General features: G+C 34.8%; 1 protein-coding gene across 10 annotated transcripts in view; it reads right to left on the bottom strand.

The window, feature by feature from the left end:
* ULK4 (unc-51 like kinase 4) overlaps nt 1-19,695 on the bottom strand; it is a 215,276-nt gene that overhangs the window by 135,128 nt on the left and 60,453 nt on the right. For all 10 annotated transcript variants that reach the window (XR_010722489.1, XR_010722490.1, XR_010722491.1 and 7 more), the window contains 6 exons: nt 19,561-19,688; nt 12,476-12,609; nt 9,483-9,604; nt 9,108-9,164; nt 5,952-6,003; nt 5,767-5,861 (listed from right to left, as the gene is read on the bottom strand). Coding sequence is in view for 7 of the 10 variants with exons in the window: in XM_066192922.1 (XP_066049019.1) it covers nt 5,767-5,861; nt 5,952-6,003; nt 9,108-9,164; nt 9,483-9,604; nt 12,476-12,609; nt 19,561-19,688 (588 nt within the window). In the remaining 3 variants the exon portion in view is untranslated. The remainder of the gene's footprint in view (nt 1-5,766; nt 5,862-5,951; nt 6,004-9,107; nt 9,165-9,482; nt 9,605-12,475; nt 12,610-19,560; nt 19,689-19,695) is intronic.

Raw genomic sequence — 19,695 nt, forward strand, 5'->3', positions numbered from 1 at the left:
TACCACCTTTTAAATAGCCTGATAATCAGTTCATTATACAACCCTAGCAGCAGAAAGCCACCACTGTATAATTCTGCAATGATGGGATTTCAAGGCTGTGCTGCCCTAATTGTGCTGTTAACAGTATTCAAAACAGCAATGAAGTTCTAGAAACTTCCATACACACTACATTCACATCACCCAACTGTAATATATATGTACAGGACCGAAAAAAAAATAGCCCAAACCTGGTAATCCTGTTTCTGACAGCTGGAATGGAGTAGAAGAAGAGTATGAGAAATAGACAAAGCATAAAACACACCTCTAGTTTCTAGAAAAGTACCTCTGGAATTAAGAAACTTGCTAAGCTGATATTGTATCTGTATTTTTGCACTTAGGATGGGACAAATACATGGGAGAAAAGGCTATCTTAAATGTATTTATACTTTTAGCATGTGCTATACTTACAGCGCTGCATTTTACACTTCAAGTATGCATTATGAAGACATACCCTTGCTGATTTTAAAGCATCTAACTTGATACTCACTTAATCTTACTTTACAAAAAGCATGAATGATTATTTCCAATTCATCTTTCCTATGCCATTCCTAATACTACACTACAGAGCATTTCGTTTCCAAGATGGAGTTCTTTTCTACTCAGACTCTCCTTCCACCATCAAGCTGTACTTTTTCTTGATAAACTTCATTCCCTCTGAGAGTGAATGACCACAACTGCATTCAGTATTTGAGACCTGAGTGCACCATGGCACAATAACGTTTTCTGCATTTTTGTCTGATCATTTACTAGTCATCTCTAATAATCTGGTTGTCTTTCCGATTACTGATGAGTATGAAGCGATCATTTCCATGGAAAAATAGTGTCAAAAGATTTCCAGAAGTTAAAATAGTTTAGAGATTGACACTGCATATGTACAGTTGAAATTACTTTCCCATGTCCATTACTTGTCATTTATCAGTATTAAATCGCGTATCATTTTTTTCCTTTCACTCAAATCTTAAAACGTGCTGCAACTTCTCTGTCAGTTTTAATTTTCAGTATTGTGAGTAATTTAGTGCCATCAGTCAGTTCTGTCACCTCCCTATTCCCTCCCTTTTCTGGATTAGCAGCACATGTTGCAACAAACCTTTGAAAGACACCACTCTTAAAAAACCTAAATTTTTAATAACTCTATTTTCTCTAATCTGTATTCTCCACTTAGTAAATTTTAACAAGTTAGAGATTGATTAGCTCGCGGGTAAGAGGGAAGGACCACTAATGAATTTTAAGTCTTTGGTGCATGACTTTTTCAAAACCTTTTTGGAAACACAAGTATTCTACCCAGAACCAGAACATCTGTCTCCATAATGCTCAGTAATTTCTGCAAAGAAAACTTGACTAGTGAGGCATGAGCGTCACTGGCTCCATCCTCTTGACCCTCCCCCCCCCCCCTCCCCGTCCCCCCTACTTTACATATTTATACTCATTCATGAGGTCTCCTCTCAATTGTCTTCTCCAGGCTGAAGAGGTGCAACTCCCTCAGCCTTTCCTTGTGAGAGATATGTTCCAACCACAAATCATCTTAAAATTTCTCAAAGCATTTGCTTGAAGCATAGCATACTCCTCAGCGTTTTAAAATCTCGGTAATCTCTCAGAACGTAATAGAAAAAATAATCTAATGCATATTATAATGGCTTGGGAAGAAGGATGACACTTCCATAATTTTTATTTAAAAGTCTTCAGAATCTTTACTGAGGATTTGGTTTTTTCTTAGTTCTGGGAAGAGACAGCACTGATTGACTGACTCAATACGTCAATTAGTAGAGAACTGGTTTCACAAAAAAGTCTCATGTCATCTGGATTAGCTTAACGGACAGAAATCCACATGCAGTGTAGTATTTTAATCTACTTGAAAAAGGAATGTGATTGAAAAACCTCTGTACAGTGTGCTCATATAGTCACATCTACATTGACAAAATTAAAATGTCAGTGGTTAGATTAGAATAGCCTGTGGATGAAGAACACCACTGATGCTGAATCAAGAAAAAAAGCACTTGCAGAAGTTTCTAACCCTTGTGTTATCATTCTTATTGAAATTAATAACTCTCATATTGTCAAACAGTAGGTTTTCCCTGTCATATGACCTTTCCCTTGACTTCCCATCAAGTAACTCATAGTGTTCTAGGTGCTTTCATTTTAGTCTGCTTTTTAAAAGTAAGTTTTTAAACCTTGAGGAAGAGAATCTGACAACTTTTGAAGACTGCTGAGAATTTTTGCCTTAACTAGAGAACTAGTTTAATGTTTTGGGTAAAAGATTATATGTGCAGTGCACAGATAATTTTTGGGAGCTAGTTGGAGTATAGAAAGGACTCCCACTGGAACCGTCTGCCACGGTGTTGTAAGTGCTCTGAATTTGCATATGTCCTTTTTTTCAGGCAAATAAATATACTTAACAGAGAAAAGAAAAAGACAAATTATATAGTCAGCATGAATTCTTCTAGTTAATTATATCTAAATCTTTACCAGAATTGTAAAATCAATATTATTATAACACTTAGTATCTGAATTTAGGAAGTATGTTTACATTTTAGGTAGGTGGAAGAAACAAGTTGTTGGACTTGTGCCAGTTTGAGAAACTGTGGTTAATATTCCACTCCAGTCTATACAGACTCTTCTTAATGACCTTCAACATCTTATTTGCATACCTGAAAATTGAGTTTTGCAAAAATTCGCCAAGTCACACTTACTGTTATTCTCTACATCTTGTAAAAATGCACACAACTGCACACAAAATGAAATTACTGCTCACTGCTGACTTTCATTTAAGCACTTTCAATTAATTTCCATTGACTTTATCACACTTTGCAATATCTAATACAGCCAGTCTCCACAGAATTAATCTCCTCAATAATTGACTTCAGGTTGATGGTAATCAGAAATTTGCCCACAAAACCCCACAATTTATTTTATTTTCTTTGTTAGAAGTACGAATACAAAAGTAAACCAAACATGAACTAAAACCCAGAACAAGTAATTCTTCTCAAAGTAGGAAAGAAACTGAGATGTGGCTCTTAAATTCCTATTAATTTAAACAATTTGCATTTTAGTTAAACTAAAAACAACTCAAATGAAAAACTTTCTGGTTCTGCTTGCTCGATACAGCCCCACTTCTTATTACGTTAATTAAACTTTATTAGAAATGCATTTAAATTTTGATTAGAGACTTTAAAGTGATGTCACAGTAAAAGCAGAAAAAAAATTGCACCCTCTCAAGAAGTTTTTGGCTTTCACTCAGCCTCACTCCCTAAAATCCTGCTTGTAAACAACTTGGTCTAAATGAGCAATCCAGGCTCATCCTTCTGAGCTCAGCCTAGGATTTCAATTTCTCTCCAGGAGAAGAGTGTCCTATTAATCACTGTTATACTTAAATATTGATCTGGAAGCCTGAACATGTCTTGCTTCAACATTTTAAAAAAGCACAAAGTTCTACTGTGTGCTGGAATTTATATTCATAGATTCCAGTCATGCTCAGCCAGCAGCAATTAGAAGATATCCCTCGAGCAACAGAAATTCCAAAAATAGTCTGTATGCATCATAGAAGATGAAGTACCACTTTCCTCTAAAGTAATGTATGCTGTACATTCAAGTATAATTAGCACACTAGACTTCATAAATAGTATTAAACTAATTACTGTTTGCACCACTAGAGGCAGATGTGGTTAGAGATTATTAATTACAATGGACAATTTCTTGAATTTAACATACAAAATGCAAGGCAATTTCTCCACTTTATGTCTGAATGACTATTTGCTGAGTGTCAGGAGGGCTCTTTTAAATTAGCAAGAACTGTTACTTATGAAAATCAGTGAATGAAGTAACAGATTTTCTAAAAAAAACCCCCAAAACCAAAAACAACAACAACAAAAAAACCAACCAGAAAAACCACACCACAATAAAAAGCTGTTCATTGATAAGGATATCATTTTATACCTAAACCAGGGAAACTACAAGAGTGGTATGCATCAGAATTACTGGACAAGCACTGGTCAGGAAGGAAGTCTTATCTCTATCTAGATAACTGATATGTTGAGATGGATTTTAAATAAACACCTAAAACTTTCAACATATGAAATGAAGTAAACTGCTCCCCAGAAATCTAGATACTTTAAAACTCTCCTGCTGTGACCCATGGGTTACTTAACACAGACTAGGATAGTCACTCCCTGGCTTCAGGAAAAAGTTTTGTTTAACGTGGAGATGGGCACAGGGGAAGAAGAGTTGTAAAGAGGAATTGGCTCTTCCAGAGAAAATCCCCAGACCATACAAGTTGAAACAGGTAGAGGAATTTTATTTAATGTGCTGACACACAGTATCGCAATTTTGGTCAGTGCTGATGGACCCCCATGAAAAACGGTACATATATCTGTCAATATAAGACACACTGATAATTCACAAAAGCAAAGCAATTATTTTTAAAAATTGTGGTGATTCTCGAAGGATACAGATATAGTAAGAGGCAGGCTGACACACATGAAGGGAGATAGCAGTAGGCATTTATAATTCACCTACACTTAACATTTCATTTCTAGGACATTGTTGCCCTCTTAAAGTAAATTGAACAGTTCTGTACTCTTTCCCCTCTGACTACTAATTGGTTAGATTTTTTTTTTGCATAAGGAGCATTTTCTTGAATGCTCTTGTGAGCATTTATGAAAAAAAACCCTATTAAACTTATTTAAATTCCAATTCACATTTTGGATTCATTTTACTATTTTCACTTACTAAGACTTTATAATCTAAATACTCACCTAACACACACACCAAATAGGATTCAACTTCTAAAAACAGTTTTTCTAAGATCACCCGTTCTTATCCAGAACAATCCCTAACACTCCTCATTCTTATTTATTTGCTGATGTCTTTCTTGATATAAATGCTATATTGAGTGCATGCCCTTAACTAAATTCCAATACAAACACATAAGATTCAGTTTGAATCAAATGGTCATCTCAGTGAGTATGGTGGATTGTATTTTCATGAAAGTTCAAGCACAAAAAAGTATTGGTACAGGTCACGATGACTTGTCAAACACTGATGCAACCGTTCAGACCTTATTTGTTGACAACTGTTTCACAACGTAATTTTTCTGCCTTCAACTAGATTAGCTCACAGTAGAATGTTTTAACCAAGAACTTCAAAGAAAAATCTCAGTGATGTAAAAAGCTTACAGAATGTTTGGTAATTCCAATGAAATTTTTAAGTAAGAAATCTGTCAGACTTAAAAAAAGCAAGTAAGCAAACAGCAACAGAAAAACCCCAACACCGTAACTGCTACTGATGATCTCATCAGTAGATATGATGTCTACTGATATCTACTACCCCTCTCACATTACAGAACAGGATCAATCCTCAGAGGTGGTGTTTCCAAGCCTTGTTGTTGTTAAAAGCCTATGTTTATGTAAAAAGCATAAATAGTGGCGACAATATCACTAATATATAGCTACATACTTGCACTGAAGCAGAAGAAACACAGAATCAAGACTACTATGCCTAGACTGTTAAGTCCTCCTCCATTCTCCCTCCAATTTCTCAACTAAATACAGTAAACTGAATGCCTTGCTGCTTCTTTGAAAATTTTCTATAAAAAATAATTATTTTTCCTGTGAAACAGAACCACAATACATTTGAAACTTTATTTTAAACTTCGCCTAAATTTTCAAAACTTTCTATTTATAAATGGAATTAGGCCTATTAGCCTACAGCTATTTAAACTGCTGTCAGACTTACAGTCAAGCGATGGGTCATCAGCAAGCTGGGATGCTTTGTTACTGCTTCAAAGGTCAATAAAGTAGTCTTAATGAATTCTTCTGATGCAGCTTGCCCTGTTGGTAAAAGTAATCATTTTCCTTCATAAAATTCAGTAGTTCGAATACCTGTGTCTAAAAGTACTGTAATATCATAGGTTACCCCACCTATTGCTCTATCCAACTTGGTTTCTCCTGAATCTATTGATCTGATGAACTCCTACAAAAGAAGCAGCATTTATGTTAAAACACTTTGGGAAAAAATTAAAAAACATAATCAGTGAATAATTACAACAAGAAATTATTTGAAAAAACTGTGTAAATACAAAATATTATTGCACCTACATTGGGACAAACTTTCATAATAATTAACTAAAACTGAAAGTACCAATGATCTAGCTATTACAATTTTGCAAGTCTGTAATACTGTTGGAGCCTTAAACGTGGAGTACAGTAAGGATTACTGCTCTGACTAGTATCAGAAATCATAACATGTCTAGCTATATAGACAGTAATTAAACGTCTTCACTGTTAAGAGAAAACTGCAACAGTTTTCTGTTAACAGTGAAGTTAACTGTAACAGTTTTCTTTCTTAGAAGACTTTGAACTACCTTGGATGTGGCTACGTCAAAATAACTCACTAAAATGACCACATTTTCTGTTACTTGTACCATCTTTTTGATCTCCATGCATACAATACACGCCATGGATGCAGTTACACTCAGGAGAACGTACAAAAAGGGATATGTAACTTTCTATTAAAAATCACCTAAATTAGTCATCATATTGAGGAACAGGATCAATAAAATATTAATGATCTGGATTAAGTAAATATTGTGTAATTAGACTCACTGTTCTTTTGCTTTCATTTCTATGCAGAGCTGTTTATTTAATCGGGATGTAAACGATGTTATTAAGACTTGCTAAGGAAGGAAAACTCTCAGGAAAATGTGTAGTATGCTCTTTTTTACTATTGTAGTACTTAGGAAAATGGCATTGTTTTATATTTCACTACCAATTAAAATTTCCTTATTACATATTACATTGGAAGAAGTTTCTACTTGGGTTATCTTTTTCACAATATGTAAGAAACATCTGAAGGATTCTTCTCTAATTAAAAGTAGAGTTAGAAACCAATCATATATTTCATTATTTAAAAGCACCTCAGAAGGAGCCATAAAAAACAAGTGCTTCTATAAGAAAAGTTATCTTCCTGATCATTTGAAGAAAATTACTAGGTATTATCTAATTAACGTGATTTGGAAGAGAGCAAATTATTTTGTTTGCTCATTTTTAGGCAGTTTCACACAAACATAGTCTCAAGACAAATTTGGAAACATCAAAACAGTTGGTGCAAAAATTGTTCGGGATACTAATGCTTATTAATTCTTTATTAGAAACACAGCAAAAAGATGTGTGATTTAAAGAAATGCAACTTTCTGGGGTTTCTCAAGCAACGGAGAGAAATGGTGTACGCCTATTTCACTACAGGTGAGTCTGTGCCCTGTGCACACCACCAGGAGCCTGCTATTAGCTGTGCCTTTGGGGCACGGCGTGTCCTCCATGTATTTCTGTTCATAGCACAAAACATGAAAGGACTGTCCCGACTACCTCTCTTACCTCTCAATTTCTTTGCTCAACACTACTGAAAATTACAGTGATGATGGAAGTAACTTCAAAGCAGCACAAAAAAAGTCTCAATGAACAACTGCTACAGGAATATAGCTCTTCTTTTCTGTCCAGATCTCAAGCACACATCTTTCCACTCTGCATAATTTCTTATTGTTAAGAACAAGACTATTGAATAAATCAGGAAAAAAAAAAAAGAACAAAACAGACTGCCTCGCTAAAGTCTATGGGACTGCACATGTGCAGTTACTGCACACTATTTTGATAAAGTACAAGGTGATGATCGAATGTCCGTTTATAGATGTCAGTGGGAATGTTGCTAAACACAAATTTGCAGAGTAGATTGCTGCCTGATAGAACAAATAGTTACTCTTCCAGATGTAATTATATTAGTCATATCATAACACAGTTGCACAAAATGGATTAACATTTCCTATTAATTTTTCAGATATAGTACTGTCCCTCCTTTTTTCATGCGTAAATTTAAACAGTGTATGTAAGTTCCTGAATTGCCTTTTTCAATGGAGACAGGACAAGACACAGGAAACATTGAGTAACGTGCTCCTCCCTGATTTGAGAGGAAAGCTGTGCTAGTATAACTAGCCTGATGTCCTCAGTCAGTAGTTCAAAGAGCTGGAGTAACATCAAAAGAAAACTTTCATTGTACCCGGTCTGCTGTACCTATACTGTTGACAGAGGAATTTCACCTTCTAGAAGGTTGATTGAAAACTACTAATAAATCTACTGCCTAGTTACAAATGCTTCAAAGGGAGAAATGGCTTTGTAATTCAACATCTACAGTTTCAACTTTTTTTTCATCATTCTAATGCTAATTTTTACACAAATATTTTAGTAGAGCTAAACTAAAGCACATTACCTTGGAATAAAGAGTCAAAAGAGAGAGAAGGAAATCTGAAAACAAAACTTGAATCTAATTGTTTGTAGCAAACCATTTCTTCATGCTATTTGGAGATACATACCTAGTTGTCATTTGTGAACTCATGCACTTAAAAGCACAGGCTTAACTCTGATATGCAGTTTAGAATATTCTTTTTTTTCTCATTTAGCATAAATAATTGTGATCATCATATGATATCATTATTATTATTATATAATTATTATAATTTCATATCATTATGTTAGAACTACTACTTCAATTCTCCTGTACTATCCAACGGCACAGCTAAAAAGTTCATTTTCTATGGGTAAAATCAGAAATAGGTTGTAAATGTCAACATGAGTTCAGTATCTGATCTCCATAGATTTCCATCAGTTACATACAGTTTAGAAGTACTAGCAAGAAGAAAAAGGTGACAAGAAGAAACAGTACATTAAATATAGATAAATTATAATTTCTCATTTATTTCTGCTCATAAAACACTAGCATGAAATTCCAGAGAGACTATTCTATGTAATTTAGAGCTAAACTTTTCTATTCAGAAAGAAGGCCCACAGGAAATTCTCAGTTTATCAAATATGGACAGAGTTTCCCTTTGAATAAATAGATTACTACAGAAAATATTTTCTGATTATATATAAAGTTTTGAATACAACCAAAGCTTAAAATATACATTCAGAATAAACTTCTCTTGCCAGTTTAGAAATTTAATGTAATTTTACTTCATTAAAGTAATTTCCAAAATTTTATGCATAGGTATACCTTGCAAAAATACTTATCTTCTATTTTATACTCACAAGTAAGATGCCACAGTTGAAAAGAAATTCCTTTGTGACTATCTGGGGACGAAATACCTATTTGAAATTAGCCAAAGTTAAAAAAAATTACATTAAATTCATATCTAATGAACGGAAAAAGTGAAATAATTATTTCACATGTTAAAAAACAAAAAAGAGGACAAAATATGTATTTGCTTCTGTCATTACAGTTGTTATATAATGTACATTTTTTAAATGCTGCTTTTTTGCTGGAATATTCATCAACATATCCCTATGCATTAACAAAACCTCTATTTTACTCATTCTGATCGTGACTGACAAAAATTAAATTTTGGGAAACTGTAAGAGTTTGTCCTCTGTGTAATAAATTTTGTGGGGAAAAAAAAAATCTACCTGGGATGTCACAAGATGAAGCACTACAGGCATCATAGGAAGGCACATCTTCAGCTGTTTGGCCTGAACTGTTGATGGGTGTTTACGTCCAGAGACATTAGTTAGGGCACTGAGAATGTCACCTACAGAAAACAGCATTTCAGGCTGATCCAACATAAAAATATCACTTAACAAGAGCAAATTACATATAAAACATCTCTGTTCCAGTAGCATCTGTTCACTCTTATCTTCTCTGTCCGCCAGAAGTAGTGTTCATGATAAATCCAGACTGATCCTAGCTCAGTCTTCAACCAGGTCAATTCCCTACTCTGGCTACAGGGACAGGCAAAGGTGACCTCTGGCAAAACAGTGAGAACAGAAATCTAAGGTGAGTGTTGAAGTAAAGATAAAATTACCCCTCTTGGCAGAGTGGACTTATACTGGCTAAATGATGGTGATTCAGTTCTATTTCCAGTGAAGTAAAAAGTGAAATTCTCATGACTGTCACCTAACCAAGAACTAAATGAAGCAAGATTAGTGGCTGACATAATGTTGAAGCAGTATGTTTCCCCTGCAGCACAGTTCAATAGGAAAAAATCCCCAAACATTCCCTCCAAAAAGAGATCCTTCCACCAGCCACGCACACACACATTCTCATGCACAGATTTAACTGTGACACAAGTGATCTAAAGCCACAGTAATTCTCATAAAAGAGATAGCAACAGATCAATGAGAGAATTTAGTTGCCTCTTTGACAAATCTCAGACACAATAATAAGCTAACGAAATTTTAATTGCAATAGTGAAAATTATACTTCAGACCCAGAAGAGACATTCAAAAATCAAGGAACATTATGCTAAATTTGTGGTATGCTTCTTATTGTCTACAAAACCCAAGACCTCTTTTGCATGGGATAAAGAACAGAAGCAGCATGAGAAAAGTTAGCTCATACAAAAAGAAGGAAAATTCTGTCCCTATAACCTGAAAATACCAGAAGCCAAATGCTGTCTTGAAAAAGCACCTGTTATATTTTCCCCCCTAAAAAGTTGCTCAAAACTGTAAATGGGAATTCACATTTACCATATATGTTAAGCAAGTAAAGAATGGGACTCCATATTTTATATAGTTTTTCAGTCCAGAAAAGGCCTTTCTTTTCAGAGTAAGTCAGAGTTTAATCATGTTGAATAATACCAATGCTTTTCTTCTGTTCCCATGGAGTTCATTTTTCAATAAAAGCAGAAATGACAGAGCCTGGCACGAAAGTAGGCCTTAAAGATTTGACTCATTCACTTGTAAAGAAAGTGTTGCTTAAAACTCTTCAAAGACATAAAACACAATACTTTTTTCATCAATAACTTTTTGTTTTGAATTACACACAATACTGTAATTCAACAAGGCCTCTTGTGGTGAGTAACTGATTTATCGAACAACCTCTATATTTTTAAAAATACATAACCATCACATTTGGCAATTTTGCACTTGATAAATAGATTGATATGGTTACCTTTAATTTTAACATGATATAGATTTTATATCTACTTCCTAAAAATAGGTTAAAAATCGTAAGTGCAGAAACAAAATTACTTAATTTAATAAAATAAATTAATATTAAAGAATTTAATAATATTCTTATTTACAACAACCAAAAACTTTTTAAATTAACCAGAAGACTAACAATGTATTTCTTTTGTTCAATTGTATCTTTAATGTCAATTTCTACAACTTGTTAATCTATTTGGTTTATAGCTACATCTGGTGGAAGAAGATGGGATCAGTAAGGAGTTTACATGAATGCCTATTAAAAAAGTCAGCTAGGATTAATTCTAAATCAACATTTAAACTGCTTTTCACTGTTCAAATTTTCCAATCTGATTATTATTCTTAGGTGCCCATGGCTTTTACCACCTCAAGCAGTACGTGCTCCTACATCATACAGCAAGAAAAAGACTTCTGATAAATATGGACAAATACACAGAGATAACTTTAGATTACAGAAAACAATCAACATACAGATCCAGCTAGGAAAAGAAAACAAAGTGTAGAAATCATGCTTAATAACAGTTCTCAAATATGCATTGAAATTATAAATCAGTAGTAACTACATGTCTAAGCAACTGATGTACTACGTACTATGATTGGAAGTATGTATTTGAAACTTCCAGATTCTGAGGAAATATCAGAGCCTACTGTATCAGTTGCATATAGTATATATAAAGAGGAGGAGCTGAATTTGTGCTTCAAACATCTATAGTCTGAGGCTTCCATCCTGATTTGTAGCCAATATGCAAACCTGATATTTAGTTAGATAAAAGGGATTAGGCGTTTGCAGCAAGGCAAAAATTTGCATTAGCAGAGGAAGTAAAGTTTCTTTAAAAATAGCTGCATGACATTTAGGTCTACTAACCTTTGCAGTGCTACCATTACATTTTCAATATCCTAGTGATAATGTAGAGAAGATGAAAGAAGATACATCAGGTATCATCTCATCAGAAAATAATTTCATGAAAATAAACCTCATGTGCATCAGCAAATCAATTTCAGGCATCTAAAACCACTGAAGTATCTAGGCTGAAATTTTCTAGAAAAATTGCCTGTAGCAAATCCTTAACATATAAATTTCAGCATAAGCAATTAACATGTACTCGGAGATATGCCCTGTTGCATCTCTCCCAGGCCTCTACCTTATGGGGCAAATTTGCTCTCAGATTGTACAATGTTTATAGATTTTACACTATCTTTAGAGCACTGACAAAACTTCTTGTACCTCAGGGCGTCATTCCTGACTGAGCTGGTGAGGCTTACCATTCCACAAACACAAAACATTCACACAGAAAAGCATGCATTCCCACACAAAATATCTGCTCGTGACATATCTAAAAAATTTCAGGAAAATTATGATGCAAACTTTATGTAATCAGAAAATACAGTCTTTCTGTCTGTATATATAAGGAGATATCTGTTTCTTGACAGAGGAATCAAAGGTAAGATCTGTTTGGTTAACAAACTGAATTTACCTAGAATTCCTGGCAGCTCCCTCACAATGTGATAGATGAGAAGATCCAGGCATTTTGACAGGTATTCACTGCCACCTTGCTGCTCTTTTCCTGGCATGGTCTTTCTGCTGTCTCTTTCAATATACATCATGAGTCTACAGTTAAACAAGTGCAAAACATTAACTCTCATACCAAAGAAAATAACACAATATCTCAAAAAAACTATTGAACCAGACATTAATGCTATCTGTAGCTACAATCAAGACAATACATTAGTTTTGACTCTGCAATTTTATTGAAATTTCAGACTTCTATTTTAATCAACTCTAAAACCAACACAAATTACTGAGTCAAGGAAAGAAACCCTTAACTTACTTTAAGTAAGCACAACTCTACTAGTTTAAATGAATATGTGATGCTAACCTACGGAGTGAATCTTTCTGAAAACTTAGAGAGACTAATTTTACAATCCACTTTATTTTGAAATATGAAATCAATATGTGCAATATAAGTGAAAGACTAAAGACACTAATTTTCAACACATAAGAGTTCCAAAAGTAAGGATAATTAAAGTCAATTTAATAAGGGATCAATCTTTCAGTCCAGAAAAATCATAGTGCATAGATCACACTGCAGCCTATTAAAATGTTAGCACTAGTTGGAATGGCCATGTTGAAAGAGATAAAAGCCCAAACTGGTTTTACATCCTTTCTCTAGAAATATGGTGTTCATGATTTCTAAATACAAATCCAATACATGCATTCCAACTGGTAAGTGCTCTGTGGCTGTGCCATTCTGCAGAATGACACTTCTCACAGTGAAATGGTAACTGATTTATTAGCCACTGGCTAACTTACAAGAGATTGCTTTAGTAATACACCTGTAACAGAATGCTTCAGGCAAAATTTTAAAATGCTTATTTGAATAGACAGAAGGGCCAGACTTCCCTTTAGGGCCATACTGTTGACATCTTTGTTTCACATTCAAACTCCCTCCAGGTCCTGTGCAAAGAACCATCAATCACTGGGGAGGGAAATCCATGATCTGGATTTTAAGCATGTACTTCAGTACTATCTTCTTAAATACACTTCTGATAATCAATGCTCTTTTACAGAACTATGAAAATTACTTATTTACGCTGCCTCAAATGTTCCTAACAGTACTACTATGAAATACATCTTTCCATCAAAAACATTTACTCAACTAAGGAAAAATTACCAAAGAATACATTTTACAGAATTATGTCTCTAAACAATACATGATTATTCCTATCCTTCCTAACTTGTTCCACAGAGACAAAGAGAGAGAGAGAAATTAAAAGACCCATTGAATAACTACTTTTCACCTGTGCAATAGTCCAGATGCAACACATTCAGGTGCATTTCTTAGAGACCATGAAGATATCTTTTATTATTGCAATGTCCGTAAATTGCATTAAATTACAGGAATTTTGATTTGTCTGTTAGAAAAGAACTACTTAAAAACCTGACATTGTGCTACAAATAGAATTTTACTTTTAAAAGCTTTAAACTTTTTTTATATAAAAGTTTGAATTTTAAAACAATGGCCTTCCAGCCTTTCCAGACAAACAAGTAATTTTTATTCAAAAAATGTTTAGCTTTTAAAAAAAGTGACAGAATATCAGAGCTTGAATTAATTTTTTTTTTTTTTTAAGAAGACACTTCCATGATTTAACAATCATCTGATTCTTATGGAAATACACTTAGACCTGCTTAAGTTTTACTTAAAATGGGCCAAATAGACATCAACATGAGTGGTTTTATTTCTTTGGGAGAAGGAGGCTCTTTTCTTTTATAAAAGCATATTCTATTACTTAATCACATTTGAGAAGGATAGAAACAAGGTTTATTTTTTCTGAGAGAGGAAAGATACATGAGATCTCTCCTTTATGTTGTTCTTTTATCCACAAAATTGTCTTTCACATGAAGATTTTCTAAAAATATGCACAACTATCTTTTCCCTGATAGTTCAGTTCAAGTAAACATTGTCTCAAGAAAACTGTGCAGATATAAATTGTGTCAGCAGCAAAGCATTAGAATCTCTGTTTTCCTTCGACAAATTCTTCAGTCATACGTAGAACAATTCATCAGTTACTTTTATTCCCTGATGAATCTCAGTGTTCTCTCCAGTGGGCAAAACCAGGACTATAGAAATACATTTATTCAATTCATTTTGTGCACTTTTGTCTTGCACTCAACAAAACATGCAAAAATATGTAGATGTTAGTATAAATAAGCTAAATATAATGAAGAGTAAACCACTGTCAATGAAGCAAAGATTTGGTTTAAAAAGAATATATTCAAGTCTATGTATTGCAAGATATGGCTTTCAGTGAGGTTTTACACTAAAAAAGCAAGACAATTCAAGTTTTCTGCAAAAAAATGTGAAAGAGTGGAGCAAAAAAGGGAAAATTCCAGAGCTAACAGTCTGGAGTGACAGGAACAGGAATGAGGTCTACTAAAAAGAATAAGAACTATTCTCTTAACAGGATAGTCAACATGAAGAAAGGAGACTAAGTTCACAGAAAATTACAACCTTCATGAAACTAAAGAAGGTCATGCATACTCTGAGGAGATATACAATCCATTTACCCCAAGAAACCAAGGACTATTAGTTTTACTATTATTTATTATTATTGTTAGTAGTCAATCTCTGCTAACAGAAAATGAAGATTTTTAAAGGATACTTGATATATTGTTTATTTTATAGAGATGTAACATCAGATGGCATATCATGCTAATTGGACAGTCAATCTCTATTTTTTGCCTTCCATCACTTTTTCTTTTTAATTTGATACCAGCTTGCTGGGTTTTTTTCCTGAAATCACTGACTTATATCATTGTTCCCTCCTGCCTTCCATTTCCATGTTGTCCCATCTGACTGAGCACCAAGCTTTACAGTTCCTTTCCTCACTACTTTTCTAGATCAGTCTTAGGATCTATAAGGCAAACAGGCCATGCTAGATGTGAGACCGTAGTAGGTTTCCAGGCAAAGTTTTTCCTTTCAGGACACATATAAGATTTGAAAATTTAATAAATATGGGAGGTGGGCACAGGAAACAAAGATTCTGCTCAGAGGTTATGCTGTTGTGCATAGTTACATTTCTGCAGACTCTGAAATGTGTAGGGAATACTACCCTATCTTTCCACAAGTGTCCATCTCTGCAGACAGTAGAAAACAAGAGGTTCAAATAAATTCTTTTGGAAAGAGAAGTTCAATCCAGAAACCATTTAGACACAAAGAAACCACTTAGATACAAAAAGAACAATTCAGTGAGATTAATCAGAAATTACTGCTAGTTCAGAAAAGGGTGAAATGAAACGTCTCAATAAAACCTCAGGTTGTATCCCTCCCCGGAAAAACAGGTAGCCTGCCTCCGCAAATGAAGGAGAAAAGAAGACTAGAAAACTCAGTGTCATTAGCAAAAGAAATCAATTTGCATGGTGTAAATAAACAAGTGCTACTTCAGCCTAAATATCTCATATCTTCTCCAGCTTTATCACACGTGGAAGAACCAAAGGTATGTAACTGACTGCCACGGAACAGGTAGGAAAAAAGACTAACAGATGAATTGTCTCAATGTTGTGGAACAATGAATTCACTTCAAAACTACATTTCTTATTATATATCAATACCTTTCATCCACAGAACTCAAAATCTGCACAAGCAAAACAAAACAAGGAATTCATTCACCACTTCCCATGGGCAGATAGGCGTTTAGCCATCTCCAGGAACAAAAGGCCCCATCATATGCAATGGTTACTTGGGAGGACAGGTGCCATCATTCCTAATGTCTTCCCTACCCTTCCTTTCTTCTTTTCCCCATGAGGCCACGTGGTATGGAAGATCCCTTTGACCAGTTGGGATCAGCTGTTTCTCCACTCTTATTTAGAATTAAAAATATAATACTTCCATACTCTTTGAGTAAGGAGAGACTTTTGAAAAGAGGTACAAAAAGAAACCTGCAACCAGACTGTGTGAACTCAGCTAATCAACAGGCATTAAAGGGACATGCATGGGGGATTGTATGGACAAATGCTCAGAAGTCAATGGAAACTGCTGGTATCGTGGCCAAAGCCAATAGGGTCTGTAAACAGTAAAAACAAATAGGTAGGTAGTCTTAAGATTGCATTCCAGGAATCAAGACTTGCAACACAGGATACTTCTCATGTTCCCAGCCCCGAGGCACCATCATTGCTTGCAATAAAAAGGGGTTTTAGCATGTGCCTACTTCTGTTGCCTTTTTTTTTTTTTTGGTACCTGTGCACAAACTGGAAGAAAAACATAAGGAAAACCATTTTGGTAACACCAGTACAGCTAAAATAAGCTTGCCTTCCCTTCCACTTCCTCTTTTCCTGCTCCTCCTTCCATTACTCTTTCACTTCCCTCCTTTCCCTGTCCCATGCCCCTCTTCTCCCAGTCAGATGAATAATGATGAAACTTATGTTCCTCACATGCCACAGTTTTATCAGCTCCAAAACCACTTCCAAGGACAGATAACACAAAGTTTACCAGTAGGAATAGGATTTTACTGTCAGAACTATTAGTGAAAAAATTTTTTCTGATATCAAATCTGAATCTCCAATGGCACAACTTAAGACAATTTTTTCTTGTCCTATCACTCATTACCTGGGAGGGGGAAGACCAACCCCTGCTTCACTACAGCCTCCTTTCAGGTGGTTACAGAGAGCGGTGAGGTCTCCCCTGAGCCTCCTTTCCTCCAGGCTAAACAACCTCAGTTCTCTCAGCTCCTCCTCATAAGACTTGCACTCTAGACCCTGCCCCAAACTTTGCTGCAAAACAAAGGAAGGACTACTCTCCAGAGCAAGGCCTTTGCGATGCTGGCCCCGGGGCAGTCCCTATGCTCATGAGGCCCAGGGGGCTGTTTTCAGCACAGATTTATAGTAGTTGCCATGAAGAAAATGAACACTAACCCAGCCAAAACCAGCATCATCACCAAACTAAACAAAAGCATTTTTCAGTGCAGTGTTGCCATGAAACAGTATAGTTTTATCATCTGACTAATCCTTTATGTGATGTACACTGAAAAATTGCCTTATACTGATTATCATTATCATAAACACATTATCATCTAAAGCAATATAAATGCTGTTACAGGCTTTAGCTGCAGCTGCTGAAGACAAACCATTAACCAGGAATTATGTGCATTTTACTATACGCTCTTTATATTTCTCAAATCAAACACTTCCCAAAGGAGAATTTGAGTATATTAAATATTTTCAATAGTTATCCAACTGATTTCTGCTTCCTGTGCTAGCAATTTAGGATTTCTGAGTCTTAATTTTGAAGAAACTTTTCTGTCGGACAACTGAAGACATCTAACTAAAATACTTCCACCGCAATTCAACAGTATGAGTCAATGAGTATCCAGTATCTCTGCTGGGTTTAAGATTATTCCAGAGTTATATAGTGATATTATGAATGCAACTGTCTCCAGATTTAAAGGGTCATTTCTCCTCTCTGTATCTAGCTTACTTTCTGGATGTAAGAGAAAGGTTTTAGATGATCTATTCTGGTAAGAGATATGCTGTTCACTAAAGAACAATTACAAAGAAAATTCAGTAAATTAAAAACAGTTTATCAGCTCAATAAAGCTGCTATAAGGCTTGCCTATTGTTTTACCTATTACATTATGCATTGGTCTCTAGTCAGCCCTATCTGGAGCATCACAATAAAACACTAGGATAAAGCCAAACGTCACAACACAAATTTGTGTTCCAAATTCACAGCACATTCTCTTCAGAAAGGCAGCTGGCTGGAAAGCATTATAAATAAAGAAAATTGTTGATAAAATTATTATTTTCCTTCGCATAATATCTTAGGTATATTAAAACAAATAGGAACTGTCTGCCCAGGATTTCTGTCAGACCTTTCTCCAAACACATAGGAGAGAGTCCTATGTGGTATATCAAACACACAAATAGGAAGAGTTACTAAAAATGTAGCCATTCAAAAAGTCACTTACAAATCATTAGAGGCATTTTACACTAACCAGAACACATAATCTGGCAGAACATCTCTGCAAGTGTAAAAAGATACACATGAAAAAGCCCCTTGGATTCAGTGCTTAGTCTCTGTGATTCTACAAACATTGGGATATCTACAGCTTTGCAAGTGGAGGAATATATACAATGTTAGCACCTCACAAGGTGTCCTCTCACAGTGATTTCATGGTGTAACTCATCTGCCCCTTCCTTTAACTTCCATCTATACATCCTAATTCTTCTCAAACATGAACATAAGATATGTTATATTTGCTGTAGATATAGTTAAGGTTTACAGCTACCCACACACCTCATCCTTTTTTGTACTTTCAGTTCCAAACCTGCTCTATTTCAATATTGTAAAAACTATGTTTACACTTCATTTTACTCTTCTTACAGAACAGTAGAAGATATAAATCCCAACTAAAATTTCTTTCATCTTACTTCTTCAATCACCTTGAAACATGGTGACAATTCACATCTGAACAGTCTAATTTGCTCCTCTCTGATACAGGAATGCTTCTGTCCCAACAAAAGACAAAAAAAATTCAAATAACTCCCTAGTGATTCACTGATTTCTTGCAAAGTGTTCTAAAACATAGAAAAATTAAATACTTCATATAAAAGTCACAGGAATCTATTGGTCATTATGTAAATCACTGTCACAACATAAAGAGCCAAAAAATATTATTTTACCTTAAAAGTGACTATGTAGAAGAGACTATAGACTATACCAAACCCCAAGATGAAGAAGGTACATGACAGAACCTTTTGTTTATCCTTCCCACCAGCGCAAAAACTTACTCTGGCAGTATATCTTTTGCCCTACCCAAAAATGCAAACGCTCATTGGAACTACAAGTTACTTTAAAAGACATTCTCCTCGCAAGACAGTGGTTTCCCCTTGTGAATAATTGTCACCTGATGATCCCAGACAAAATATTCCCATGAATGAAACAATTTCTATTACACACAAAACAATTTACTTTAAAACACTGGCTCAAAATTACCACACATTTTCAAGCATTTCAGGTACAACTTTAAAGACCATATCTTTGATTATCTTCCATTATCACCTTACCTTGTTTGACAACTGAGGAGCAACATCTCCCTGTTATTAATTAGAACTTGTAGCAAGACCAGAAAGGCTTTTGCTCGAATAAAAGTTGAAGGACTTTCAAGTAGACGAGTAATTGTAGTCACAAAATCCTTGATG

This window comes from Chamaea fasciata, unplaced genomic scaffold, assembly GCF_029207755.1.
Source record: "Chamaea fasciata isolate MVZ Bird 193981 ecotype frontalis unplaced genomic scaffold, bChaFas1.0.hap1 SCAF_1, whole genome shotgun sequence".
Lineage (NCBI taxonomy): Eukaryota > Metazoa > Chordata > Aves > Passeriformes > Sylviidae > Chamaea > Chamaea fasciata.